At 48.5% G+C, this 22,965-nt stretch overlaps 1 protein-coding gene across 1 annotated transcript in view; it reads right to left on the bottom strand.

Annotated features, from left to right (window-relative positions):
- MTHFD1L (methylenetetrahydrofolate dehydrogenase (NADP+ dependent) 1 like) overlaps nt 1-22,965 on the bottom strand; it is a 2,103,853-nt gene that overhangs the window by 1,921,392 nt on the left and 159,496 nt on the right. The window contains exon 2 of the mRNA XM_069608130.1: nt 19,351-19,435. Within this exon, the coding sequence (XP_069464231.1) occupies nt 19,351-19,435 (85 nt within the window). The remainder of the gene's footprint in view (nt 1-19,350; nt 19,436-22,965) is intronic.

The raw sequence follows: 22,965 nt of genomic DNA, 5'->3' as shown, positions 1-22,965 counted from the left end.
ATCCGGACTCTTCAAAGAGAGGTTCCCTGGTGGATTGTCGTGAGGCCTCTGCCGAAAAGGAAGACAGTAGCCGTGGGTTATGATCTCCAGAACCCACACATCCGAAGTAATGGCTTGCCACTCTACAAGATGCTGCGCCAGCCTTCCCCCAACCAGCGAACCATGGGACCTGGCCTCATGACTGAGTGGTAGCGGCTGCGGCGTTGCCTGAGGGCAAAGAGGCAACTGCCCGAGCGGCCTTGGCACCTTGAGTACCTTTGTTTCCACCTCTGGCACTCTTACGATGGCCTCTTTGACTGCTAGCTCCCCTCGCTTTACTGAAGGACGAGTAATAGCGAAAGGAACCTCCCCTCCATTGCTGTGCCCTAGGACGAAAAGGCGGAGGTTGGCGAACTGCAGCGCCCAACGACTTCGCTGCAGCTTTGGAGGTCTGCAACCTCTCAAGGCTCTCATCAGCCTTGCTGCCAAAAAGGTGTTCACCGTCAAAGGGCATGTTGAGGAGCCGGGACTGCACATCAGGAGCGAACCCAGACTTCTGCAATCACGCAAACCTGCGCATTACTGTGCTCGCCTCCATGGACCGGCTGACACAATCTGCCAATTCCAAACCCGACTGAACGGCCTCACACATGGCATCCTTGGCATCCTGAACCATAGCAAGGAAACCATCCCGTTCGTCCCCTTCGGGAATATGTTCAGCCGCTAATGCAACACAGTTCCACAGAGTGTGTGTGAAACGAGACAAGGCACATCTGGAGTTGGCCGCCTGAAGCACCATACCCCCTGAAGAAAACACTTTCTTCGCCCAGCCGGCAAAACGTTTGTCGTCCCTATCCGGAGGGATGGTAGGATACGACGCCTGCTTTGCCAGGGCCATAGCCGCCTGCACCACCAAACTCTTCGGAGTGGGGAGCCTAGACAAGTAGCAGGGGTCGCTACTGGCTGGACGGTATTTTCGCGACAAAGACTTGCCCACTGCCGGGAGACTCTCCGGAGCAGTCCAAGCCGTCGCCACCCTTTTCTGCAGAGCCATATGAAACGGCAAAACCGGGTCAGTGGGGGACCAAGATCAAGGATGTCCGCGAGATCATCCTGAACGAACTCCCCTGGGGGAGCAGACCAACACAAGTACTCGGTGACCCGAGACATAAGGCGCCGATATGAAGAATCGGCATGAGTGCCAGGCTCGGCCTACAAAACTCCACCTCCGGAGAGGTGTCCAGTCCACTGGCATCATGCAGCGACTGCCTCAGGTCATCAAACTGGCTATGGCCCGAGATAAGCTCATCTGGAACCGTAACCGGAACCAAGCCATCATCAGAGCCTTCATCACCCTCTGAAATGTACTCCAGGCGGGGAGAGGAAGACCCCTGGGGACCAAAGCAGTGCCTGATCTTAGCCAGAGCCTTCCTAGGGGCTAATCCTGTGCCACGGGGCCCCTCCGACACCACCGCCTCGAAAGGCATCGAGGGCGCCGAACGAGTCGGCGCCGGCAGAAAAGGCGTCGAGCGAAATCGGCGTGGACGTCAGCTGCAGCGCCACCAGCATTGGCGGTGTCGACACAGGCCTCGAAGCCGGAGCTCCGAGCGTGTCTCGAGATAAATCGTCGACGACCTCGGCGCCACAGGTGTCGACGTCTTCTTCGAAGACGGCACAGGATCACGCGGTCTCGAGAGCGTCGAGGACCGGGACCTGGAACGGGCATGGCGAGAACGGCTACCCTTGTACGAGCGGGACCTCTCCCGCGAGCCGTGCCGACCACCCGAGCCCGAAGGCGTATGAGCGGTGTCTCTCGACCGGTGCCGACCGACCCCACTCAGAGGCGCGGACGGACCGGTGCCCTGTGATTCAAGAATCGCTAGCATCTGCTTTCCGAAGGAAGCCCATTCCTCCGGTGTCGCTTGCATGGAGGGATAAGCGACCCGCCGACGGGCGGAGTCCTCGGAAGAGGACGGGGAAGGCGACTGATGCTGGCGCTTCCGGGAATGCCTCGAAGAGGCGGAGGAGTGGCGAGAGACTCCTGGAAGGAGACCCACTGGACTTCCGACAATGACGCGGTGAGTCGCCCCTCGAGTCATCCGTCAAAAGCCCCGCAGACCTCGACTTCCGGGGCTTAGACACCCGGCCTACCGACAGTTTCTTCTTGCGTTCCCGCAAGGCCTTTGTAGTGAGCGACTGGCAGTCGACACAGTCGTCCGTATTGTGGGCCTCCCCGAGGCACCAGAGGCAGGCGTCATGCGAGTCCGCGACCAACATCTTGGACCCACAGTCCCCGCATTTCTTGAAGATCGGACGCAGGGTTGAAGACGAAGTAGACATCGCCACAAACAGGTCTTCACAAAAACCCGAACAGGTTCAACGAACCGAGAATTGAAAACAGCAAACTCCAACGAGTCGAGGCGTACCGAGATTCACTAATCGAACACGTTCGCAGAAAAAACGGAACTGAGGCTATGGGCGTCATGCGTCCTACTTATCACATCGGGTGACGTCGGCCGTCGGAGGAGGTCCTCGTGGACGGCGCATCGACGCAGGACGCAGATGCCAAAGATTTTCCGAAGCAGCACAGCTGTGGACATTACCCGTCATAGATATGGAATACGTCGGAGGACCCAATACCCTCGAAATGTAATTTGCAAAATCTGCTAATCAATTTTTGAAAACTAATTTATGCCTTGATTATCTACACCAAATAAGCACAAGGCTGCAAACCGCTGTAGGGTGTAGATGACATGCATCATATACTGTCAACACGGCTTGTTTTTAAATCACATTCCTAAAAGTAATGGGCTCAGATATACACATATACATATACACACACAAGTCAATAGTATAATAGACTTTTCCCTATTTCGGTCTCTAAATCCTTGAAACACTCTAGACCATACTTTTAAATCTGCACATATGATCCGCAAAAGACTTTATACTTTTGTTGGTGAATATTAAATATAAACTAGGGACCATCAAAGTTCACCCATGTTGCAGAGAACCCGAGATTGGACTCTAATCCGAGGTTTAATTAAGCCCAAGCAAGCCCTTAAAAGGTCCCATGAAGTTCCTAGTAGTTTGGGGCGAAGCTGCATGGGGATCCTGGCTTTTTCCGAATTAATAGGCATGAATATTTTTATTTCAGTCCTTGCAAAGTATAAGGGCACACACCAATTCCTTATTTTCCACTTGAAAATGAAGCGTAAAGTAGAGCACAGTGGGTTTAGCAGAATGGATGCTACACAGCACACATTTAATATGCTTTAGAAGGAAGCACTAAGCTGCCTCTGACTGGATTTTAACAATGTGGGCGATTGTATATATACGCTTGTTCTTCTTGAACAAGGCGGCACTGGTGAGCGCCTAGATCACTAATGCTGTACACCAGGGTAGCTGGAGGTCATCCTGGCTAATGAAATCTTTTAGATCTCTGCCTCAGTGTAACCAGAAGTGCATCTGAAACAAAAATGTTCGGTTTCCAATGTCGGTTGAAGTAGAGACAGCGCTTTAGGCCTATTGCATGGATGAAACATTGTTCTTTTCTTGCTCAAGGTAGTTTCCCATTTTCACTTAAATCTGTTTTTTCGTCAGTTTTGAATTTGTGTTTAGTAAAATTGGATGGGCTAATAGAAAGCCAATATTAGCAGCATCGGATACTTGTACTAAAGTTATGAGGATCGGGTGACTATGGTATTCAAGGATTGTACTATGGTAATCCTGGACTTCGTAAAGATTCCCCAAGCAGTATTTAGCTTCCTTCTTAGCTTCAAGATGGTCTCGGATCTAGTACCCAGCTCACTTTGCCAGCAGCATGCACACCGTACCCCCATCCCCTTTGGGTAGGTTCCGATATTACTCTCTGTCCCTAGGTCGCAAGCATCTCCTTGTCTTTGTTTAGGGTTTTTGTTAGGCTCCGATATTTCAACCCACCAGCTACGTGTTCGCCCTCCAGGGCCACACGGTTGTGCGAGATCCATTTCTCCTGTCCTTAAAACCAACAAATTACACCCAGGCACTCACCACAAAGTAGTCCAGGCTAACCAAGAGTCAAACCTTCAAGACACTCCCAGGCAGGGAATATCTTTACAAGAGTCTCCTGTCTGAGTCTCAGCTGCTCTCCTGAACAACCTCTGGAACGTGAAACCAGCAAGAGAACTACAAGACACTCCTCCCCTGCAGTGTGCAGAACTGCAAACCATGTAACATTTGCAATAGAGTATACAAAACGCAACATGCAAGTTGTTTCGCCATGCTACTATGAAGCGTCTGATCATACATATATTTCAATGTGCAGTATACATATTTCAGTGAATATTATACACATCAATGAACAACATTTTGCTATGTTGTGTACAAGAATGCCAACTTTGCAGTATGCCTTTTTGTTATGTCGTAGATACATTATATTATAGCATGTATGTCTAACAGAACATAGGCAATTTCTCATATCACATTTATGCATTTCAGCATGCTGGATACACGAGTTATTGGATTGCCCTTTAACCCAATAGAGGGCTACCATCTCTATTCATAACAATTACTGCCTGATGCATATCTACACTTATATAAAATTTGCTATGAAAATGCTCAGATTAGCATTTATATGCCCTATGACAACTGTGGGGAAAAACACAACAAAACATTTAGGAGAACCACATTTAATTATTTTGTAAGACACCCACGAATATACAAACATACAGTTTATCTACATCTCAAAAATGTTTTCTTATTAAATCACAATGACAAATGTCTACATTGAATTATTACAAAAAATGGATCATACAAAAAAAATAATATAAGAGCGATGGCAGAAAAATATATTTTCAAACTAGTTGCAAAGTTATTATTTTTCTGCTTTCTAATCAGAACATGTCCTGTTTTATCCTGTGTACTATATAGATGGTAATTTAAACAGTCTATAATGACGCAACATGTGCATGTTTCTCACCATGAATGTACCTCTCTCTCCACATGTGGTGTTCCCCAAGGCTCTAACCTCTCACCCAGATTACTCAATGTCTAATTGGCCCCTTTGGCCCGCCTGATCTCTACCTTCTCCTCTTGCTTTCAGTATTAAGCAGATGACACTCGTTCCTGACTGTATCTGCAATTCAGGATTGGTGCACCTCCAATGATCTCTGCCTTAATGCCAGTAAGACTGAGATCCTTCTCATTGGGACATCTGCTCCCACGCTCCCTAACTCTGGCCATCCTCCTTGGGCCCACTTCCTTCACCTTCCTCTGAGGCTAAAAACCTTGGTGTCATCCTCAACTCCTCTCACCTTCTCTCTTCACATCGAAGACATTGCCAATCAGCCCCACTTCCAGGTGCAGGTCCTCAAGAGGTATTCTTCCTTTTCTTACTTTCCCCCAGAAGCTCACAGTCTCCCGAGTCCTTGTTCTCTCTAGGCTGAACTATTCCAACAGTCTCTTTCTCAGTCTGCCTTCTGCAACCAATCTCCGCCCTCTGCAACTAATCCAGAACATGACTGCAAGACTTTTGGCCTCAAGCCCAGGGACTGCATCTCTCAGCCCTGAAACTTCTCCACTTGCTCCCAGTGGCTGAAAGGATCAAGTTCAAGACCCTATGCATCATCCACAAGGGTTTCTGGGGTCAGGCGAACACTACATCCAACGCTCCCTTCTAAAACACCTACCTTCAAGCCCTTCGCTCAGCTACCTCCAACTCTGAGGGTCAGACGCTTCTCCAGGCAGAGAGTGGGTGGGGGTTGATCCCTCTCCTCTGCAGGTGCCTCCCTCTGGAATGGCCTCCCTGCCCCTCAAACTTGAGCCGGATCACCTGAAGTTCTGGAAGCAGCTGAAGCCCTTCCTCATCTCCTCTCATTTCTCCCCCCATCCCCTGCGGGCCTACTTGTCTGCTGTGCTGACTGGTTGCTTGGGTACCCTCAGTCTCACTGGGTGCCAGGCCCCTCCATGATCAGTCTCCCCTGCACTACCTCTGGGACTACCGCACATTTATGGGCTGTAACTAACCTCTACAACCCTTGCCTCCTTGCACTTAGCCAGAGCCACACTGCCTTGGCGGCAATCCCACCCCCCCCCTTCCCAATCCTTGGCTCTTCCCCTTCCACCCCGCGGACTTTGCTTTGTTGCACTTGCGATCTGAATGACACTAGTAAGATAGTTTGTCTTGTCCTCCCTCCCTTGTCTTGTCGCGCCTAGAAACACTTGTATACAGAGACGTTATAAATGACTTGTCATATCATCATATCCTTTATGTATCCGATATCAGTGAAGTGGGACGAATTTCCGATTGTTATTCATAATATAACATGGGTGGTATGCATGGTCATAATTTTATTAGCACTACGCATTCCAATTTGGTCTGTGGGGATAGCAAAACAAATGATCAGAAAAGGAACACACTCATTTATACATATATTCAGGAAGAGACCTAAATATCACCTACCTAGAGCTTCAGGACTGTACCATGCACACCTCACTAAACAATATACATGGCTTAATATACAACGCATGCATTTCAATCTGCACTATTCACATTTCAATATATGTCTTTATATATCAATATTCTGTATACACATCTCAATACACAAAGTAAATGTTTCAGCATACAGTATACATTTCAATATATAATCTATGCATCTCAAAGTACAGAATATACAACTCAATGTAAAATAAATAAATCTCAATTCAGTGCATATATTTTAATATACAACATATCCATCTCAGTGTACTGCATATACATCCCAGTATACAATATATGTATCCATGCAGTGTGTGCGCGTTTCTTTTTTAATTTCTTTTTTATTAAGGTTTCTAGGTTATACAAACTTCACCCCATGAGGTCTTTGTGGCCGGAGCGCCCAGTCTTACCCCCCTTTATGTATCCGGTAGAGTAGAGTTTGTCTTTGTGAACGAAAAGGGAGTATTTAATCCTCTCGCAGATGTAGGATCGGAACCCAGTCCTTCTAGAATGCTGCAGAACCCCACTCCAAAGCTGTAAATCCCATATTTGTCTAATCCAATCATGGCCATTTGGGGTTACAGTGCTTCTCGATTTTTTAGTGATTAAAAGCCAAGTGGTCAACAGAATATACATCAATAGATACAACCTTGCTTTGTTATAGGGTTCCCCTTTCAGGTCAATCAAACCTTGAAGGCATTTGTCTAACCTGTGAATTGCTGGGACCCACAAATCATTAATTTGACTCAGAATGAAATTCCAAAATTGTGTCAACTTGGGACAATCCCACCAAACAGGTTTCCAATCACCTCTGCGCCCAAATTCTATAAGAAACAACTGTAGCATCTTGGGAAACACCTCTTAAAAGTGGTAAATGCCAGAGAGCAGGCTCCCTATTTTCCTGCCCCTGGATCCAATGCCTGAGCTGCAAATAGTGAAATCATTCCCCTTCTTGAATTTAGATTAACTGTTTGCACTCCTCAAAGGATTTGATCTCCGGACCTAAAAATATATCCCACAACCTGCGACATCCTATGGCTTTCCATTTTTTGAAAGATAGTAGTTCGAAAATTGAGGGTTTCTAAATAATGTGGTGATGGGGTCAGAGGTGATCTCATTTTCTTAAAAGCGAGTCCCATGTGATCATGACAAGATTTGTAATATGACTCCGTAACTTTATGTGGTCCACCCGAGATACTTAGCCACAGGACGAAATTTTATGGTTTCCCCCATCACAGCTATGTCCATCCTCACCCGATGTTTACCGAGATCCCCCAAGAACTATTCTCTTAGAACTCCAATTTCTGCTGCCTCAAACAAACGACAGTCTGGGAGAGCCATGTCAACCCGCAATATGGGCGCTATGAAAATCATACGCTACCTTCGGTCTCTTATTTTTCCATATAAACTTCAACACCATGGAATTTAAATCTTTGAAATGAAATAGGAAGGGCCTGGAAATAGTAAAGAACCCTAGATAGAAACACCATTTTGACAAGTGCAATTCTACCCAGCCACAATGTTGAGAGGTCCCCGTCTAGTAAGGTTCTTCCTAAGTTCCATTACAAGGGTGGAAAGTTAGCTAGGTAGCAATCTGCAATAAATTTAGTAAGCGTAAACACTCTGCCTGCCCCCCCACCCCTCCCAAGTACTTTATAACCCTCAGTCAACCACCTAAACGATGAACGATGTGCAAGCTGCAATGTATGTTCGATCAATGAAAATATTGAGAACATCCAATGTAGCTACATTAACCTCAAGACCCTCCACCACCCTAAAAATGCAAAGTCCACCTCGCACAGCATTAAGGGAAGTAAAGCGGTCAGTTAAAGTCAGCAACATATAATCTTCACATGCAGATGCCATGTATTCCACCACACCAAAAGAAATCCCTGTAATGTCCCTCTCCGACCTAAGCCTTGGCAAAAAGGGTTCCAAAAAACTCACAAAAGGAGAGCGGAGAGAGGGCAATCCTGTTTTGTGCCTCTGCTTAGCTGGATCTTCTGCAAATGCTGCATTTATCAATATTCTCACCGATGGAGTGGCGTAGTTGGCTCAATTATTTGCAAAAAAAAGTTACCAAAAACCCATCTTTTCTAGGGTGGCGAACAGAAGAACAAGTTACTCTTACCTGGTAACGTTCTTTCGATGGGATGGTCCGACGACATATTCCATATCTATGACAGTAATCACAACAGCTGTGCTGCTTCAGAAAATTTTCGGCGTCTGCATCGATGACGTCTATACGCTGTCCGAGGGCCTCCGTCGAGCCAACGTCACCGGATGTTATAAGTAGGACACACGACGCCCATAGCCTCAGTTGTAGTTTTTTCCCCCAGAACGTGTGGCACCAAACTACTGCCAGTATGACCACAGAAAGCTTTGCAGAAACGTAAGCTGCAATTGCATAAGAAATTCTTTAGCGGGGCAGGAAGGGAGGGAGCGATATGGAATACGTCGTAGGACCATCTCATCAAAAGAACGTTACCAGGTAAGAGTAACTTGTTCTTCGAGGGGATTGGGTCCTCCGACGTATTCCATATCTATGACAGACTCCCAAAGCAGTACCAACGTATGGAGGAGGGAAAAAATTTAGAATATAGAAACTTAGAAAGTCCAATCAAATTGCAGAGTAAGGGACCGCCTTGCAAAAGGCCAGATCCTGCCCATGGATAGAATCTAGGGAGTAGTGTCGTACAAAAGTATGGACCGAAGCCCAAGTGGCTGCTTCACAGATGTTTTGAATAGGAACACCCATCTGCAGGGCAGTAGAGGCAGCCATACCCCTAGTAGAATGGGCCGCAAGCAAACCGGAGGGTCCTTACCCACCAAGCGATAACATTCAGAAATTGCCAAGATAATTCATCTAGACAGTCTGCTTAGTAACAGCTTGTCCCAAACGCCTTCCAGCGTAACTTATAAAGAGCTGATCGGTCACTCTGACCCGGGACATGCGTGAAATGTAGAAACTTAAAGCTCTCCTAGGATCCAGCCTATGGAGCCTCTCCTCTTCCTTACCAGGATGCGGGGGGTGGGAGGGGGGGAGGAGATAAAATGCCGGAAGAATGACCTTCTGGCTTAAATGAAATTCCGACACCACTTTCGGAAGAAAGGAAGGACGAACTCTAAGGACAACCCGGTCCTTCTGAAACACAGTGAAGGGTGGCTTAACTGAAAGTGCCTGCAACTCACTCACTCTGCGAGCGGAAGTGACCGCAACTAAAAATACAGTTTTAAGAACAGTCTCAAAGGAGCACCCATTAGAAATTTTAGAACAAGGTTCAAATACCAACCAGGCACCTGCAAATGTGACGGCGGAAACACATTAGTGTGCACTTTGAGAAACTGAGAAAAACAAGGATTCTTGAAATAAGAACACTCTCAGGCGAGCGCTTAAATATGGACAGTTCCACCAGGTAACCTTTAATGGTACCCACTTGCAGGCCCTTGTGGGCTAACAAAAGAAAAAAGAAAGAACCACAGGAATGTCACATGAAAAAGGATCCAAATTCTTAACCCTGCACCTGTCGCAGAACTTTCTCCAACGGCAACGGTACAGCGACTTGGTTGCAGGCCGGCTGGCCGAAAGCAACACCTCCATCAGGTCTTTACGGAGGTCCCAATCCTTATACCTCAACCGTTCAGAAGCCAAGCATGAGGGTTGGGTGATCCGACCTCTGGATGGAGAACCTGACCCCCCCCCCCTCCCGTGAGAGCAGATCGTCTCGGTAGGGAAGACATCGTGGAGGGCAGATTGACAAGTCTAGAAGGTCCGGGTACCACGTTCTGCGGGCCCATGCCGGAGCAATGAGGATCATCCGGGATCCGAACCTCCGTAATCTCCGCAGCACTTGCGGGATGACGGGGACTGAAGGAAACACGTACAGCAGTGGGAAGGACCACTCCACCACAAAAGCGTCTAAGGCCCCTTTTGGAGGAAATTCCCACGAGCAGAACCTTTCGCACTTCTGGTTGACACTGGAGGCAAAGAGATCCACTTGAGGGGTCCCCCCAAAGGGCAAAGATCTCCATGAGAATCTCCTGAGCTAGCTCCCACTTGTGAGAGATCGCGCTCTGCCTGCCCAGAGCATCCGCCGTCTCGTTTCCGTCTCCGGCCAGATGAACTGCCGAGATCGAAACTTCCTGCTGGATGGCCCAGAACCAGAGCTGCATTGCCTCCCTGCACAGAGGCAGTGACCCTGCACCCCCTTTTTGTTGAGGTAGTGCATGGCCACTGTGCTGTCTGTCAGAATCAGGACATTCTTCCCTCGCACAGTCGGCAGAAAAGCCTTCAGCGCAAGCCCGACGGCCCTCAGCTCCAAAAGATTGATATGGAGTCTGGACTCCGACGGAGACCAACGACTGCTGACTGTCAACTCGTTGGCATGAGCTCCTCATCGCGTGAGGGATGCGTCCGTCACAATCGTCGCCTCCGGCCAAGGAAGCCAAAATGGAGCCCCCCCTCATATTGCCTTCGACGGCCCACCACAGGAGGTCCTGGGCGACCGAGGGCGGCACCTGAACGGGGTCCGACATCCTGCCGGAGCACTGTGACCACTGCATCTTGAGAGCCCATTGCAGAGATCTCATCCGCAACCTTGCCTCTGGCACCAGAAGAATGCAAGATGCCATGAGGCCGAGCAACCTCAAGAACTCGAACGCTGGGAGACTCCGGGCATGCTGAAACTTGTGCACCATCTGCCGAATGCGATGAGCCCTCACCTGGGGAGGAAAACACTGCTCCAGGGACATGTCGAGCACTGCTCCGATGTACTGGAGCTGCTGAGTTGGCATCAAGTGGGACTTCTTTAAGTTGAGTGAGAAGCCCAGCTTGTGAAGGGAGTGGCAGGTGACAGATGATCCAGGACTTGCTCGGGAGAGCGCGGCCTGATCAATCAATCGTCCAGATAGGGGTAGACGTGAATCCCCCCTTTCCTGAGATACGCTGACACCACCACCATGAGCTTGGTGAAGACCATCAGGGCGGAGGTCAATCCGAACGGCAGGACCCGAAACAAAGTGCGAGTCGCCAACCACGAACCTCAGGTACTTCTTGTGCTTGGGATGGATCGGCACTTGAAATTAAGCGTCCTTGAGGTCGAGAGAAAGCAACCAGTACTGGAGTTGAAGGGCCTGGAGGACTTGAGAAAGAGCAACTATCTTGAACTTGTCCTTCCTGAGGAGCTTGATCAAACCGCCCAAGTCCATGATGGGTCTCAATCCCAGGTCTTTCTTCGAAATCAAAAATAAGGGGAATACCATCCCTTGTTCCTCTCCGCTACAGGCACCAGTTCTATGGTGCCTTTCTCCAGCAGGGATTGTATTTCCTGTGCAAGGAGCGGATCCGGATTCTTCAAAGAGATTCCCAGGTGGATCGTCGTGAGGCCTCTGCCGGAAAGGAAGACAGTAGCCTTGGGCTATGATCTCCAGAACCCACACATCTGAAGTAATGGCACGCCACTCTACAAGATGCTGCGCCAGCTTTATCCCAACCGGCGAACCATGGGACATGGCCTCATGACTGAGCTGAAGCGGCTGCGGCAGTGCCTGATGGCAAAGAGGCAACTGCCCGAGCGGCTTTGGCACCTATAGTACCCTGTTTTCCACCTATGGTAATCCTACGGTGGCCCCTTAGCCTTGCAGCTCCTCTCGATTTACCAAAGGATGAGTAATATCGAAAGGAACCTCCCCTCCATTGCTGTCCCCTAGGACGAAAAGGCGATGGTTGGCGAACTGCAGCACCCAACGAATTTGCTGCAGCTTTGGAGGTCTGCAACCACCAGGCTCTTGTCAGCCTTGCTGCCAAAAAGATGTTCTCCATCAAAGGGCATGTTGAGGAGCCGGGCTTGTACATCCGGAGCAAACCCCGACTTCCGCAACCACACAAACCTGCGTATTACAGTGCTCGCCACCATGGACCGGCTGACACAATCTGCCATATCCAGACCCGACTCAACGGACTCACACATGGCATCCTTGCCATCCTGCACAATAGCAAGAAAACCATCCGTTCCTCCCCTTCGGGAATATGTTCAGCCGCTAATGAAATACAGTTCCACAGAGAGTGCGTGAAACGTGACAAGGCACACACTGAGTTGGCTGCCTGTAAAGCCATACCCCCTGAAGAAAACACTTTCTTTGCCCAGCCATCAACACACTTGTTGTCCCTATCAGGAGGGATGGTAGGGTATGACGCCTGCTTTGCTGGGGCCCTAGCCACCTGCACCACCAAACTCACCGTAGTGGGGTGCGTGGTCAAGTAGCAGGGGACTGGGCGGTATTTTCGCGGCAAAGACTTGCTCACTGCCAGGAGACTCTCCGTCGCAGTCCAAGCTGCTGCCACCCTTCTCTGCAAGGCCATATGGAATGGCAGTACCGGGTCAGTTGGTGGACCTTGATCAAGGATATCCGTCAGATCATCCTGCAGAAAATTCACTGGTGGAGCAGACCAACCCAAGTATTCTGTGACCCTAGACATAAGGCGCCGGTACGAGGACTCGGCATGGGTGCCAGGCTCAGGCCTACAGAACTCCACCTCCAGAGAGGTGTCCAGACCACTGGCGTCGTGCAACGACTGCAGTTCTTCAATCTGGCTAAGACCAGACAATATCTCGTCAGATACCTCCTCAGGAACCATACCTTCCTCAGACCCTTCATCCACCTCAGAAATATAATCCAGAGGCTGGAATGAGGGCACAGAAAAAGGGACAAAGAAATGTTTAGCCTTGGCCAGAGCCTTTCTAGGGGGTTCCACCGTGCCACGGGGTACCTCCGACAAAGGAGCCTCGAAAGGAGTCGATGGAATCGACGTTGAGCGTGGCGCCGACTGCTTCGACACAGTCCTCGAGGGCGGAGCCCCGAGCGTGTCCTTCGACAGCTTGGGCGCCGAAGGCGTCGACGGCTTCCTCGGAGGCAGAGCCTCGAGAAAGAGAGTACCTAGACGACCTCGGCGCCTAAGGCGTCGATGTCTTCTTCGAAGACCTCACAGGCTCCGACGGTCTCGAGGGCGTTGAGGACCAGGATCTGGAACGGGCATGTCTAGAGCGACCATCCTTGTCCGACCGGGACCTCGAAGGTGCCCGGGGATCGCGACGACCGCTCAAGCCCAAAGGCGTGCGAGTGGTGTCTCTAGTACGGTCAAGGCCGGCGTCTTTCGACGGCGTGGACAGAACAGAGCCCTGCGACTGAAAAACCGCCAACATCTCCTGCCGGAATGAATCCCATTCAGCAGTAGTGGAGTGCTTGCTGGGAAAAGCCAGCCGCCAACGGGCAGAGTCCTCGAACAAGAACGGGGAAGGCGACCGATGCCAGCGCTTACGTGAGTGCCTCGAAGAGGCTGAGGAATGGCGGGACCTAATCCTGGACCGAGACCCCCCTAGACTTACGTCGACGATGCGGAGAGTCGCCCCTCGAATCGCCAGTCGAAAGCCCAGTGGATCTCTACTTCCAGGGCCCGGCCACCTTACCTACAGAAAGCTTCTTATTACACTCCCGGAAGGCCTTCAATGTAAGCGACTGGCAGTCTACACAGGCATCTGTGTCGTGGTCCTGAGCCAGGCACCAGAGGCAGGCGCTGTGCGAATCCGTCAACGACATCTTGGACCCGCAGTCCCGACACTTCTTAAAACCCAGCCGCGGGGTGGAAGACGACGAAGACATCATGGAAATCTTCACAACGAACAGGTTCGAAGAACCGAAAGAACAGAACTCAGAAGAACCGAGGCGCGCCGAGATCTCCGAAGCTAACATGTTCGCAGAAAAAACAGAACTGGGGCTACGGGCGTCGTGCGTCCTACTTATAACATCCGGTGACGTCTGCTCGATGGAGGCCCTCAAGGACAGTGTATCGACGTCATTGATGCAGAAAATTTTCCGAAGCAGCACTGCTGTGGTGATTAAGGTCATAGATATGGAATAAGTCGGAGGACCCAATCCCCTCAAAAGGGCCACTCTACACAGTCAAATGCTTTCTCAGCATCTAAGGTTAAAAACACCCCTGGTACTTATGAAACCTGATGGATCGAGCCCCACCAATGCTGGTAATAACAGGGGTCCAGTCCATTTTCCAAGACCTTTGTATATATTTTTTGTTTCAATATTAAAGCTATGGGCCTACATGAATCATATCTGGCGACATCTTTCCCTTTTTTCGCAATTACGATCACTTTACCTTCTTCCATGGAAGGAGTGATGAAGCCCACCGAAGTCGCTCAATAAAGTCAAGACATTACAAATAAAGCCATCTTGGCCTGTATTGGGGGCATACAGCATTGAGACTGTCAAATATGAAACTTCACATTTTACATTTACAAATAAAAAGCAGTCTCAACTGTCTTTACGGTCTTGGATAATTACCACCAACCCTCTTCTTAATGCAAGCAAGACCCAGTTGTGTTTAGTACTATAGGTAGATTGTAACATGTGTGTGTAGTGACAGAACCTAACTTTGTTCCTATCCGACGGATCAGTGTGTGTTTCCTGGAAGTCCAACATCAGCCTTTACCCCTTGCAAAAAGTGGTCCACATGCTTCCATTTAGTAGGAGAATTTAGGCCCCTAATATTTTGAGATATTAAGAATTCTAATAGGTACTTCCAAATAGCTTCACCTCTTATTAGTTGGACCACATATCTAATCTGTGCACACCGAGAACCCAGAGTCTAATATTTAAACTGTATTCCATTAACCTTCCATGCACAGCCTCGACACCAAGTCCTTCCCCAAATGCACCCCCAGAAATCTAACCCCACCCTCACCCACCACACCATAAACGAAATGCGGATACAGGAGACTCATTTTAAACTTTTATTAAAATAAACGGGTTTGGAAAATGCCTCACTATCTCTATTCTAGGAGGAAGTACCCTACCTATATAGTCTGTCCAATGTAAAGATGTCCAGACAGAAGATCTGTCCTAGGTCCGTATTCCTATTCTAGCCCCCACACTCTAAAGAAACACAAAGGTGTAATCGGGTTTGTTTTGTGACTTTCCAAGTTTTCACTTGTTAAAGTTCAATACAAAAGTTCCAATTATTTTATCAGGGATTGGCCTTCTTCCCTAGTCTCCTTAAATTAACTTTCAGTGGTTCAACACGTGTGGGGAATTGACTCCCTTCTCCAAGTTTCTCTTCCTTTAATACTTTACAGTTCTGCTAAGGACTTCCCTCATCTCTTTCTAGTTTCCCAATAGTTAATTGAACCAAGGACCTTTCCTTGGTTGTTTTTACAATATCAATCTCCACCTGGGCATTCTTCTGCCAGGTCACGTTGCACACTTGCTTCACCTTGTGCATCTTCCTACCAGGTCTTCATTACTTAAACATTACCCTTCACCCGTCATACTCTCCCGTCAGGACTTTGCTATTTAAATACTTTGTTGCACAAATACTTGACTTCATGTGGCCTACTCTTTTGCCAGGACTCTGCTACTTTAACACTTTATCTCACAGATATTCAACTTCACCTGCTATTCCCTTTATACAGGGCTTTATAATACAAACACTACATTACACAAATCTTTATCTTCACCTGGTGTATTTGTGTGCTAGAACGTTCTTATATAAACAATATATTAACTTCCCCTGGTGCGTCTACTTTCCAGGACTTTTGTTATAGCTGCTTGCCAAGTCTTTGTCATATAGGTTACTCTTTCCTCTCCCCAATTAGGGTTTAATAATCCATTAACAACTTGCATACCAAATCCTCTGTCTTCCTTAATGATTGTTACTTTCTGCTCGTAGAGTTCTTATGAAACGTTTCCTTTTATTTAACAACTCAGTAACCCATCAGTCTCTATTAGGTTTACCGGCTATTTCTAATGTTGCTAAACAGCAAACTTCCTTCGCAGACAACCCAGTAACCTTACTTTCTTCCCAGGGGTTACTGTTTGTCTGTTGTGCCTCTACGTTCCTCTCCGCCTTGCTGTACTGCTCTTGCAGGCACATCCTCCAGTGCTGCAGTCCCGTGGTGTTGATTTTTGTGATGCGCGGTTTCCACTGCTTTTGCTCTCCGAGCGGTGCACCACCTGTGTCTGCCAGAGAGTCGCCTGCCCCCTGGGTGGTCCTCCCTCGGGTAGCCAGCCCAAGGTCAGGATCAGGTAGCGGCTGCCGTTCCGTGGCCACCTTGGGGGGGGGGGGGGTGACTATCCCAGGGAGAGGAGCGAGGACATCCTCAGATTGATCACAAACCCATACCTAAATACCCAAAACCAAACTTCCAAATAGGGGCCTCATCCATCATACTCCCACGTCCCGAATATACCAAAACTTGGGTGATGGCAAGATGGCCCAAAACAAGCAAGGGCATCCCTTAGACCCTCTAGATTGATCCCTTCAGACAGCCTGGCAGCCACTCCCCTGAGACACCACCCACACCTTTAACAATCATACAAGGCTAAACCAAATTCCCATATAAAGTATTAAATCAGACCCATAGAGGGAGACCCTTCAAAAAAGGTAATCTGTGTTGAAATACAACTATAACCAATTGAACTTTAAGTTAGCGAAACCCACTAGGAGACTAAGCAGCGACATAGCAACTAACTTATCCCCTTACATTCCCTGAGCAACTTTCGGAATCCTAGTCCATGCCCATGGCCGTCTGTCTATGGGAGGCCCCTTCTGAGATGTCGATGACCTTACAGAGGCCTCATCGTCTAGCCCCAATAAGTTGAAACCCTCTTGAGAGTTATTAATCCTGTGATGGAAGCCTTACAGAGTAAAAGTCTGAATGGAAAAGCCCATCTATATCTTGTCTTCCTTCTTGTCCGTTCTTTAGTTATAGGCCCCATTTCCCTTCTCTTCTGTAATGTCGATACGGCAACGACCTGATAAATCTGTAGCTCCATTCTGTTCAAACGAACCAGGTTTCCCTCTGGTCGCAGCCAAAACACTTTCCTTCTGAGGGTAAGAGGACAGACACTAGAAGATCTCCTGGTTTCTGATTTTAACTCTGGGATCACCTGGGATCCGTACGGTGATTTCGGTCAATCAGAATCTCGCCTAGTTTTGTGATGTCCAACACTTACCCCGAAAGGTTCTGAACAGTGTCCCTAAGGTCTTATCAGCTACATCTTCAGATGTATTTCTATTGCAAAGATTGGACCTCAGCGAGCTATTCTCCAGGTCTTCATATTGTAATTCCAGGCTTGGGAGACCCTGGTAATGTGCTCCGGAAGCTCCCTGTTCTTATGCACTTCCTCCACCACGTCTTGCAGGGCCTGCTTGTTGGTGTCAGTGCTTTCACATAGCCATCTCGCCCTTAATGGCAGCTATCCCTCGCTGCAGATCTGTTTTAAGGGAATTAAACTGCTCCTGAAACAAAGCCATAAATGAGTCTTGGAAAGCAGCGAGGTATTGCAATCTGAGATTCCTTGGCCCTTTTGAGATCCCCGAGCTTGACCTCTGAAATACACGTCCTGTCCCCTCCCACTGCACTACGCCACTGATCCATTAACTTTGTAGATCAGAGAGAGCCCTGTGATTTTGCTCTCGCTTTGAAGGTAACCTTCTTTCCCTTTGGCATTGGACAGTCCGACAGATCAGTTTTACCCCGAGGTATAGACAGTAGTTGGAGGAAGTACGCCTTGTAAATGAGGCATAGCCGCTTTCAGCTATTCTCTCTGTTACCACACCTCCATTATACCAGCGCCCTAACAGAACCTTTGAAGTGTGGGGGTCTGGAAAACCCTCTCCTCGGACACGTCCATGAGGGAACTCCCTCCACCAGCCAACTGACGTCAGCCACCCAATCCGGTTTTCTGCAGTAGAGAAAGGATCAGAGGGCAGGGCCCCCACCTCTGTGGCACTCTCTGATGTAATTATGGCACTCTGATTTAATCCCAGGTGCGCCTCCGCTAACTCACCACCCAGTCATCTTCTTGTCAGGTCTCGGGCACCTCAAGAAACCAGCCCCTCCACATCATGCAAGACGCTTCGACCAGCCAAACATAAGTCTCGTCATTCATTGCCTCGGCAGGCCTCAGTTTCTTTCCTGTGTGAATGGCCAAAAGTAGGCAGTGCCACAACCCTTCTGTCCGCAACAGGACATCTTGCCTTAGCACAGAGTCCAGCTATCTACGACCCTCCTGCACAGATACCACGATCTTCCCCATAATGTACACCTCTCAGGTGTGTCACCTAGGTCGCTTCGTTGTAGCTTATGGGCAGGACGCCCAGGGGAGCTTCAGAGAGTAAGTCTAGATGCCATGGGGCGACATCTTGAAATCTAGTGTACATCCATCAAAATATAATGTATGCATTTCACTATAAAGTATATCACTCACTATACAATTAATGCATCTGTGTGCAGTGTATCTCAATATATATATATCTCAATATATATCTCAGTATGCAATGTATGCATCTCAGTGTATATATTTCAGCATATTGTGTGTGAATCTCAATACATGATATATACAGCTCGGTATAAAACATATTTCAGTATGCAGTACATACATTTATGAATGTTGAATTATGTCCCAAACGCCCCCACCCCCCCATATCATTCACATTACAAGACACAAGGGTGCACAGTTACATCTTCAGAACAGAGAGAGGGAGGGAGAACGCTATAGAAACAAAGTATAAACCAGAAAAACGTGTGCCCTATGATGTTATGGGGGGTGCGGGGGGAGAATAGGATGGCCTTCCACAAAATATATGCCATCGAGTATTCCCTTCACCACATAATACATCAACCTCTGCTTCCCAAACGTGGTATATTGCACAGGTCTCGCTTCCCAGTTATCTACCCATTATCATAAGAGGTTCCACCTTTGCAGGACAATGAACGCGGTTCAGAAAGCCCAAAAAGGTACATTTGGAGATCGATCAAATTTACAGAAACTGTGGTTAATAGGGCATGGCTTGCAATAACAACTTGACGTGCTGCGCCCTGCACAGGAAGATCACTGCTTACCTGCAAAATGGCAAGCACAGGCTTGAAGGTCGAGTGTTCTCTGTGCAGTGAGCTCAGAAAGGCCTTGGAACGATCAATAATGTCTCTGCAAAAACATTAACAGTGGACGCATTACTCATGGGGCACTTGCATACCAAGTATGAACATCATGAAATTAAATCAGTGGCAGAAATGTCAATGTTTACATTATCAATGCAGATGGACAAATTATGCATTTAAAAAGGATCGTTTAGCTTAGTTAGAAAACCATTCACAATAAAGGTAAACGTTAACGACGTGTACATATCCACTGCAGAAAACGATTGTAATGGTTTCAAGAAGGGGCATTCCTAGTCCATTTATTGTTTTCAGGGTTCACTACGTCCCTTTTGCTTGGAAGTAAAAAACACAAAAAAAGTATTTGCTCAATTTCTTGAGCCCTGTTTATCCAAAATAGCGTGCACGTTTTATAAAAAAAACAATATATACTTTGGTACATCGGATCATGCAGAGGAATTACACTGTGAAAAGGGGTGCTGGGCGACAAACATTTGTGTTGCTGACTGTAACCCGACTCTTTTGGAGCAAAAGATGGGAGACAGTTGTGTAGTATGGATGCCACTTACCCCTCTAAAAATGGACAGCGCGGGAGGGAATTTAAAGGGCACTTCTGCGCTAAGGGGACAAAGGATGGGGCAGAAAAATGTATGCTTCCGATGTAAACACATCCTAGTTGAAAAGAAAAAAAAAACTTGAATCTTACCCTCCTCCCTTCATCCCCTCACCTTTTATCTATCTGTGAAACGTGCCTTTCACATGCATTGTCAATGTACGTGAATGGGCTTGAGCTGGGATGAAAACTGCATGTACAGTTTATAAGCCTGGAAGTGTTTTTGTGCTGGGGAGTGGCATGCGGGAGACACGGATGGATGACAAGTGTGACAAGACAGGCACTACAGAATGACAGTTGCAGGAATGAGGAGACTGACGACCAGGATGTGAGGTGGAAAAAACTTTGGCCACAAGCTTTATTTTAGTACCAGCCATGGTGCAAAAGAAAAACCAGCCATAACAACACATAAGGATAACAATACTATATTTTGGGGACAGAGGGAACAGGTGAGTGGGGGGCCCTAATCCCAATTAGGGGCCCGCTCGAGGCTGATCCCCGCCGCCATTCAAATGAAAGCTTGTGACAATTGTTTGGCCCCAGCGTGTGAGCTGTGACATGTTCATAATTGCTCGTCTTTGGAGCAGGTTCATCCTGCTTTCTCTTGTCCTTTCCAAGTGAGGTGGGGAGGTGTGCGCTTGTGTGCCTTTCATTGCTGTCCAATCTGACCAGGTTTAGCACTTGCGCCCTCTCTTGCTCACAGGGTGATTTTCGCTGAAGTTATGGCTCTTGATCCGTATTTCTTGATAAAACAAAACCCCGCGTTGTGAAGCCATTCACTTGATCCTCCGCGGGATGTGTTCTTGGAGCCATTTTGATTTTTTGGTCATGTGTTTTGTACTTTTCCACGGATGGAGGCGTTTTAGCCTCTTGGTCCACTCTTTGGAGATGAATTTGGCACTTTCTCCACACATGATCCACTTGAGTTTTTGAAGCCCCCACGCTCCATTTGCGGGCTAGTTGTTTCCTCGGGGGTGGGTTCTAGGAGCCTTACTAGGGTCTTCCCTGCTCCAGATCCACTTGTGCTACGAGACCCCTTCTGCGCATTAGGCTGCTTGTTTTTACAGCCGGAGTGGTTTCAAAGAGCCTTACTGGGTTTTTAGCCTGCTCCCGATCCACTTGCATTGTGAGACCCCCTCACCGTTTAGAGCCGCTTGTTTTTCCGGCCGGGGTGGGTTCAACGAGCCTTACTAGGTGTTTACCCAGCTCCCGATCCACTTGCATTGTGAGATCCCTCAGCGCTTAAAGCTGCTTGTTTTTACAGCGGGGTGGGTTCAAAGAGCCTTACTGGGTTTTTACCCAGCTCCCGATCCACTTGCATTGTGAAACCCCCTCAGCGCTTAAAGCTGCTTGTTTTTACAGCCGGGGTGGGTTCAAAGAGCCTTACTAGGTGTTTACCCTGCTCCCTATCCACTTGCATTATGAAACCCCCTCAGCGCTTGAAGCTGCTTGTTTTTACAGCCGGGGTGGGTTCAAAGAGCCTTACTAGGTTTTTACCCTGCTCCCGATCCACTTGCGTTGTGAGACCCCCTCAGCGCTTAAGGCTGCCTGTTTTTACAGCTGGAATGGGTTCAAAAAGAGAGCCTTACTAGAATGTTCCCTGCTCCCGCTCCACTTGTGTTGTGAAAACCCTTCAGTGCTTGTGTTGTACTATTTCGCTGCTGGGGTGGGTTCTAAGGGCTTAGCTGGGAACTTCCCCTGCCCACGATCCACTTGCGTACCCCAGTGCGCTTATCTTGCATAAAAAATTGCGAGGGGGTGGGTTCCGGAGCCTTACTAGGAACTTACCCTGCTCCTGATCCACTTGTTGTGAGACCCCCCCTTCTGCATGCATGGAGGTGGATACTTGAGGCTTACTAGTACATCTTTCTGCTCAAGTTCCTCTCTCCTTTTCAGTTTTGTTATACCCCTAGAGCTCCCACCTGTATTGATGTTCTCTGGTGGATTCTGAGCGCCTGGGTCTTCTATAACTGTATTTTCCTAGAATATTAACTAATAGACAAAAAGATCCCCCCGCTATTTTAAAAAGGCCCTTCTTGGAGTTGAATTATTATTATTTTTTTTTTTTTGAAGTGAGGCGTTTTAGCCTCCCCTAATGATATGATTGTGTTCCATCTTCTACCTGGCCCTCGCTATAGCTTTACCTTACAGTTATTTGCAGGGTGGGAGGGATGGTTTTTTAGACCTGCAGCCGTCCTGCTGCTGTTCGTGGCTGGCGGGGAGGAAGCATGAGAAGGGCCACCTTGCCCCCGCCAGATAAAGGAAAAATTCGGCCTGGGGGCAAGGCGGCCCTTTCTTTGAACTTCAAAAGGCCCCCGCTCAGCATCCGCAGGATGGGAAGGGGGGCCTTTGAAGTATGGAGGGCAAGGTGACAGGGGGCAGCGACTGCCGGTTGTCACCTGCCCCTCTCACCTCACCATCCTGTCTTGGAGACGCGCTGTCTGGGTTCCCATTGTTAAGGGACCCAGCAGCCCGACCCCACCATGTGCATGCTAAGTGGGGCAGCGCCAAAAGGCACTGCCCCACCGGAGTTAGCACAAACCCCCCACCTCCCAGCTTACGGCCCCGGGCCTCCCATCCGGGTGGGCCCGGGTGTATAAGCCTGGAAGTGTTTTTGTGCTGGGGGGTGGCATGCGGGAGACACAGATGGATGACAAGCGTGACAAGACAGGCAATACAGAATGACAGTTGCAGGAATGAGGAGACTGACGACCAGGATGTGAGGTGGAAAAAACTTTGGCCACAAGCTTTATTTTAGTACCAGCCATGGTGCAAAAGAAAAACCAGCCATAACATCACATAAGGATAACAATACTAGATTTTGGGGACAGAGGGAACAGGTGAGCGGGGGGCCCTAATCCCAATTAGGGGCCCGCTCGAGGCTGATCCCCACCGCCACCCTGAGGGGATGCTGACCGGCGTCTCCCAGGTCCCCCCAAAATAAGAGATTATGAATTAAGTACAGC

Source organism: Ambystoma mexicanum, chromosome 4q (genome assembly GCF_040938575.1).
Source record: "Ambystoma mexicanum isolate Mex_15411 chromosome 4q, UKY_AmexF1_1, whole genome shotgun sequence".
NCBI lineage: Eukaryota > Metazoa > Chordata > Amphibia > Caudata > Ambystomatidae > Ambystoma > Ambystoma mexicanum.
This window is presented reverse-complemented; position numbering and strand designations above follow the sequence as displayed.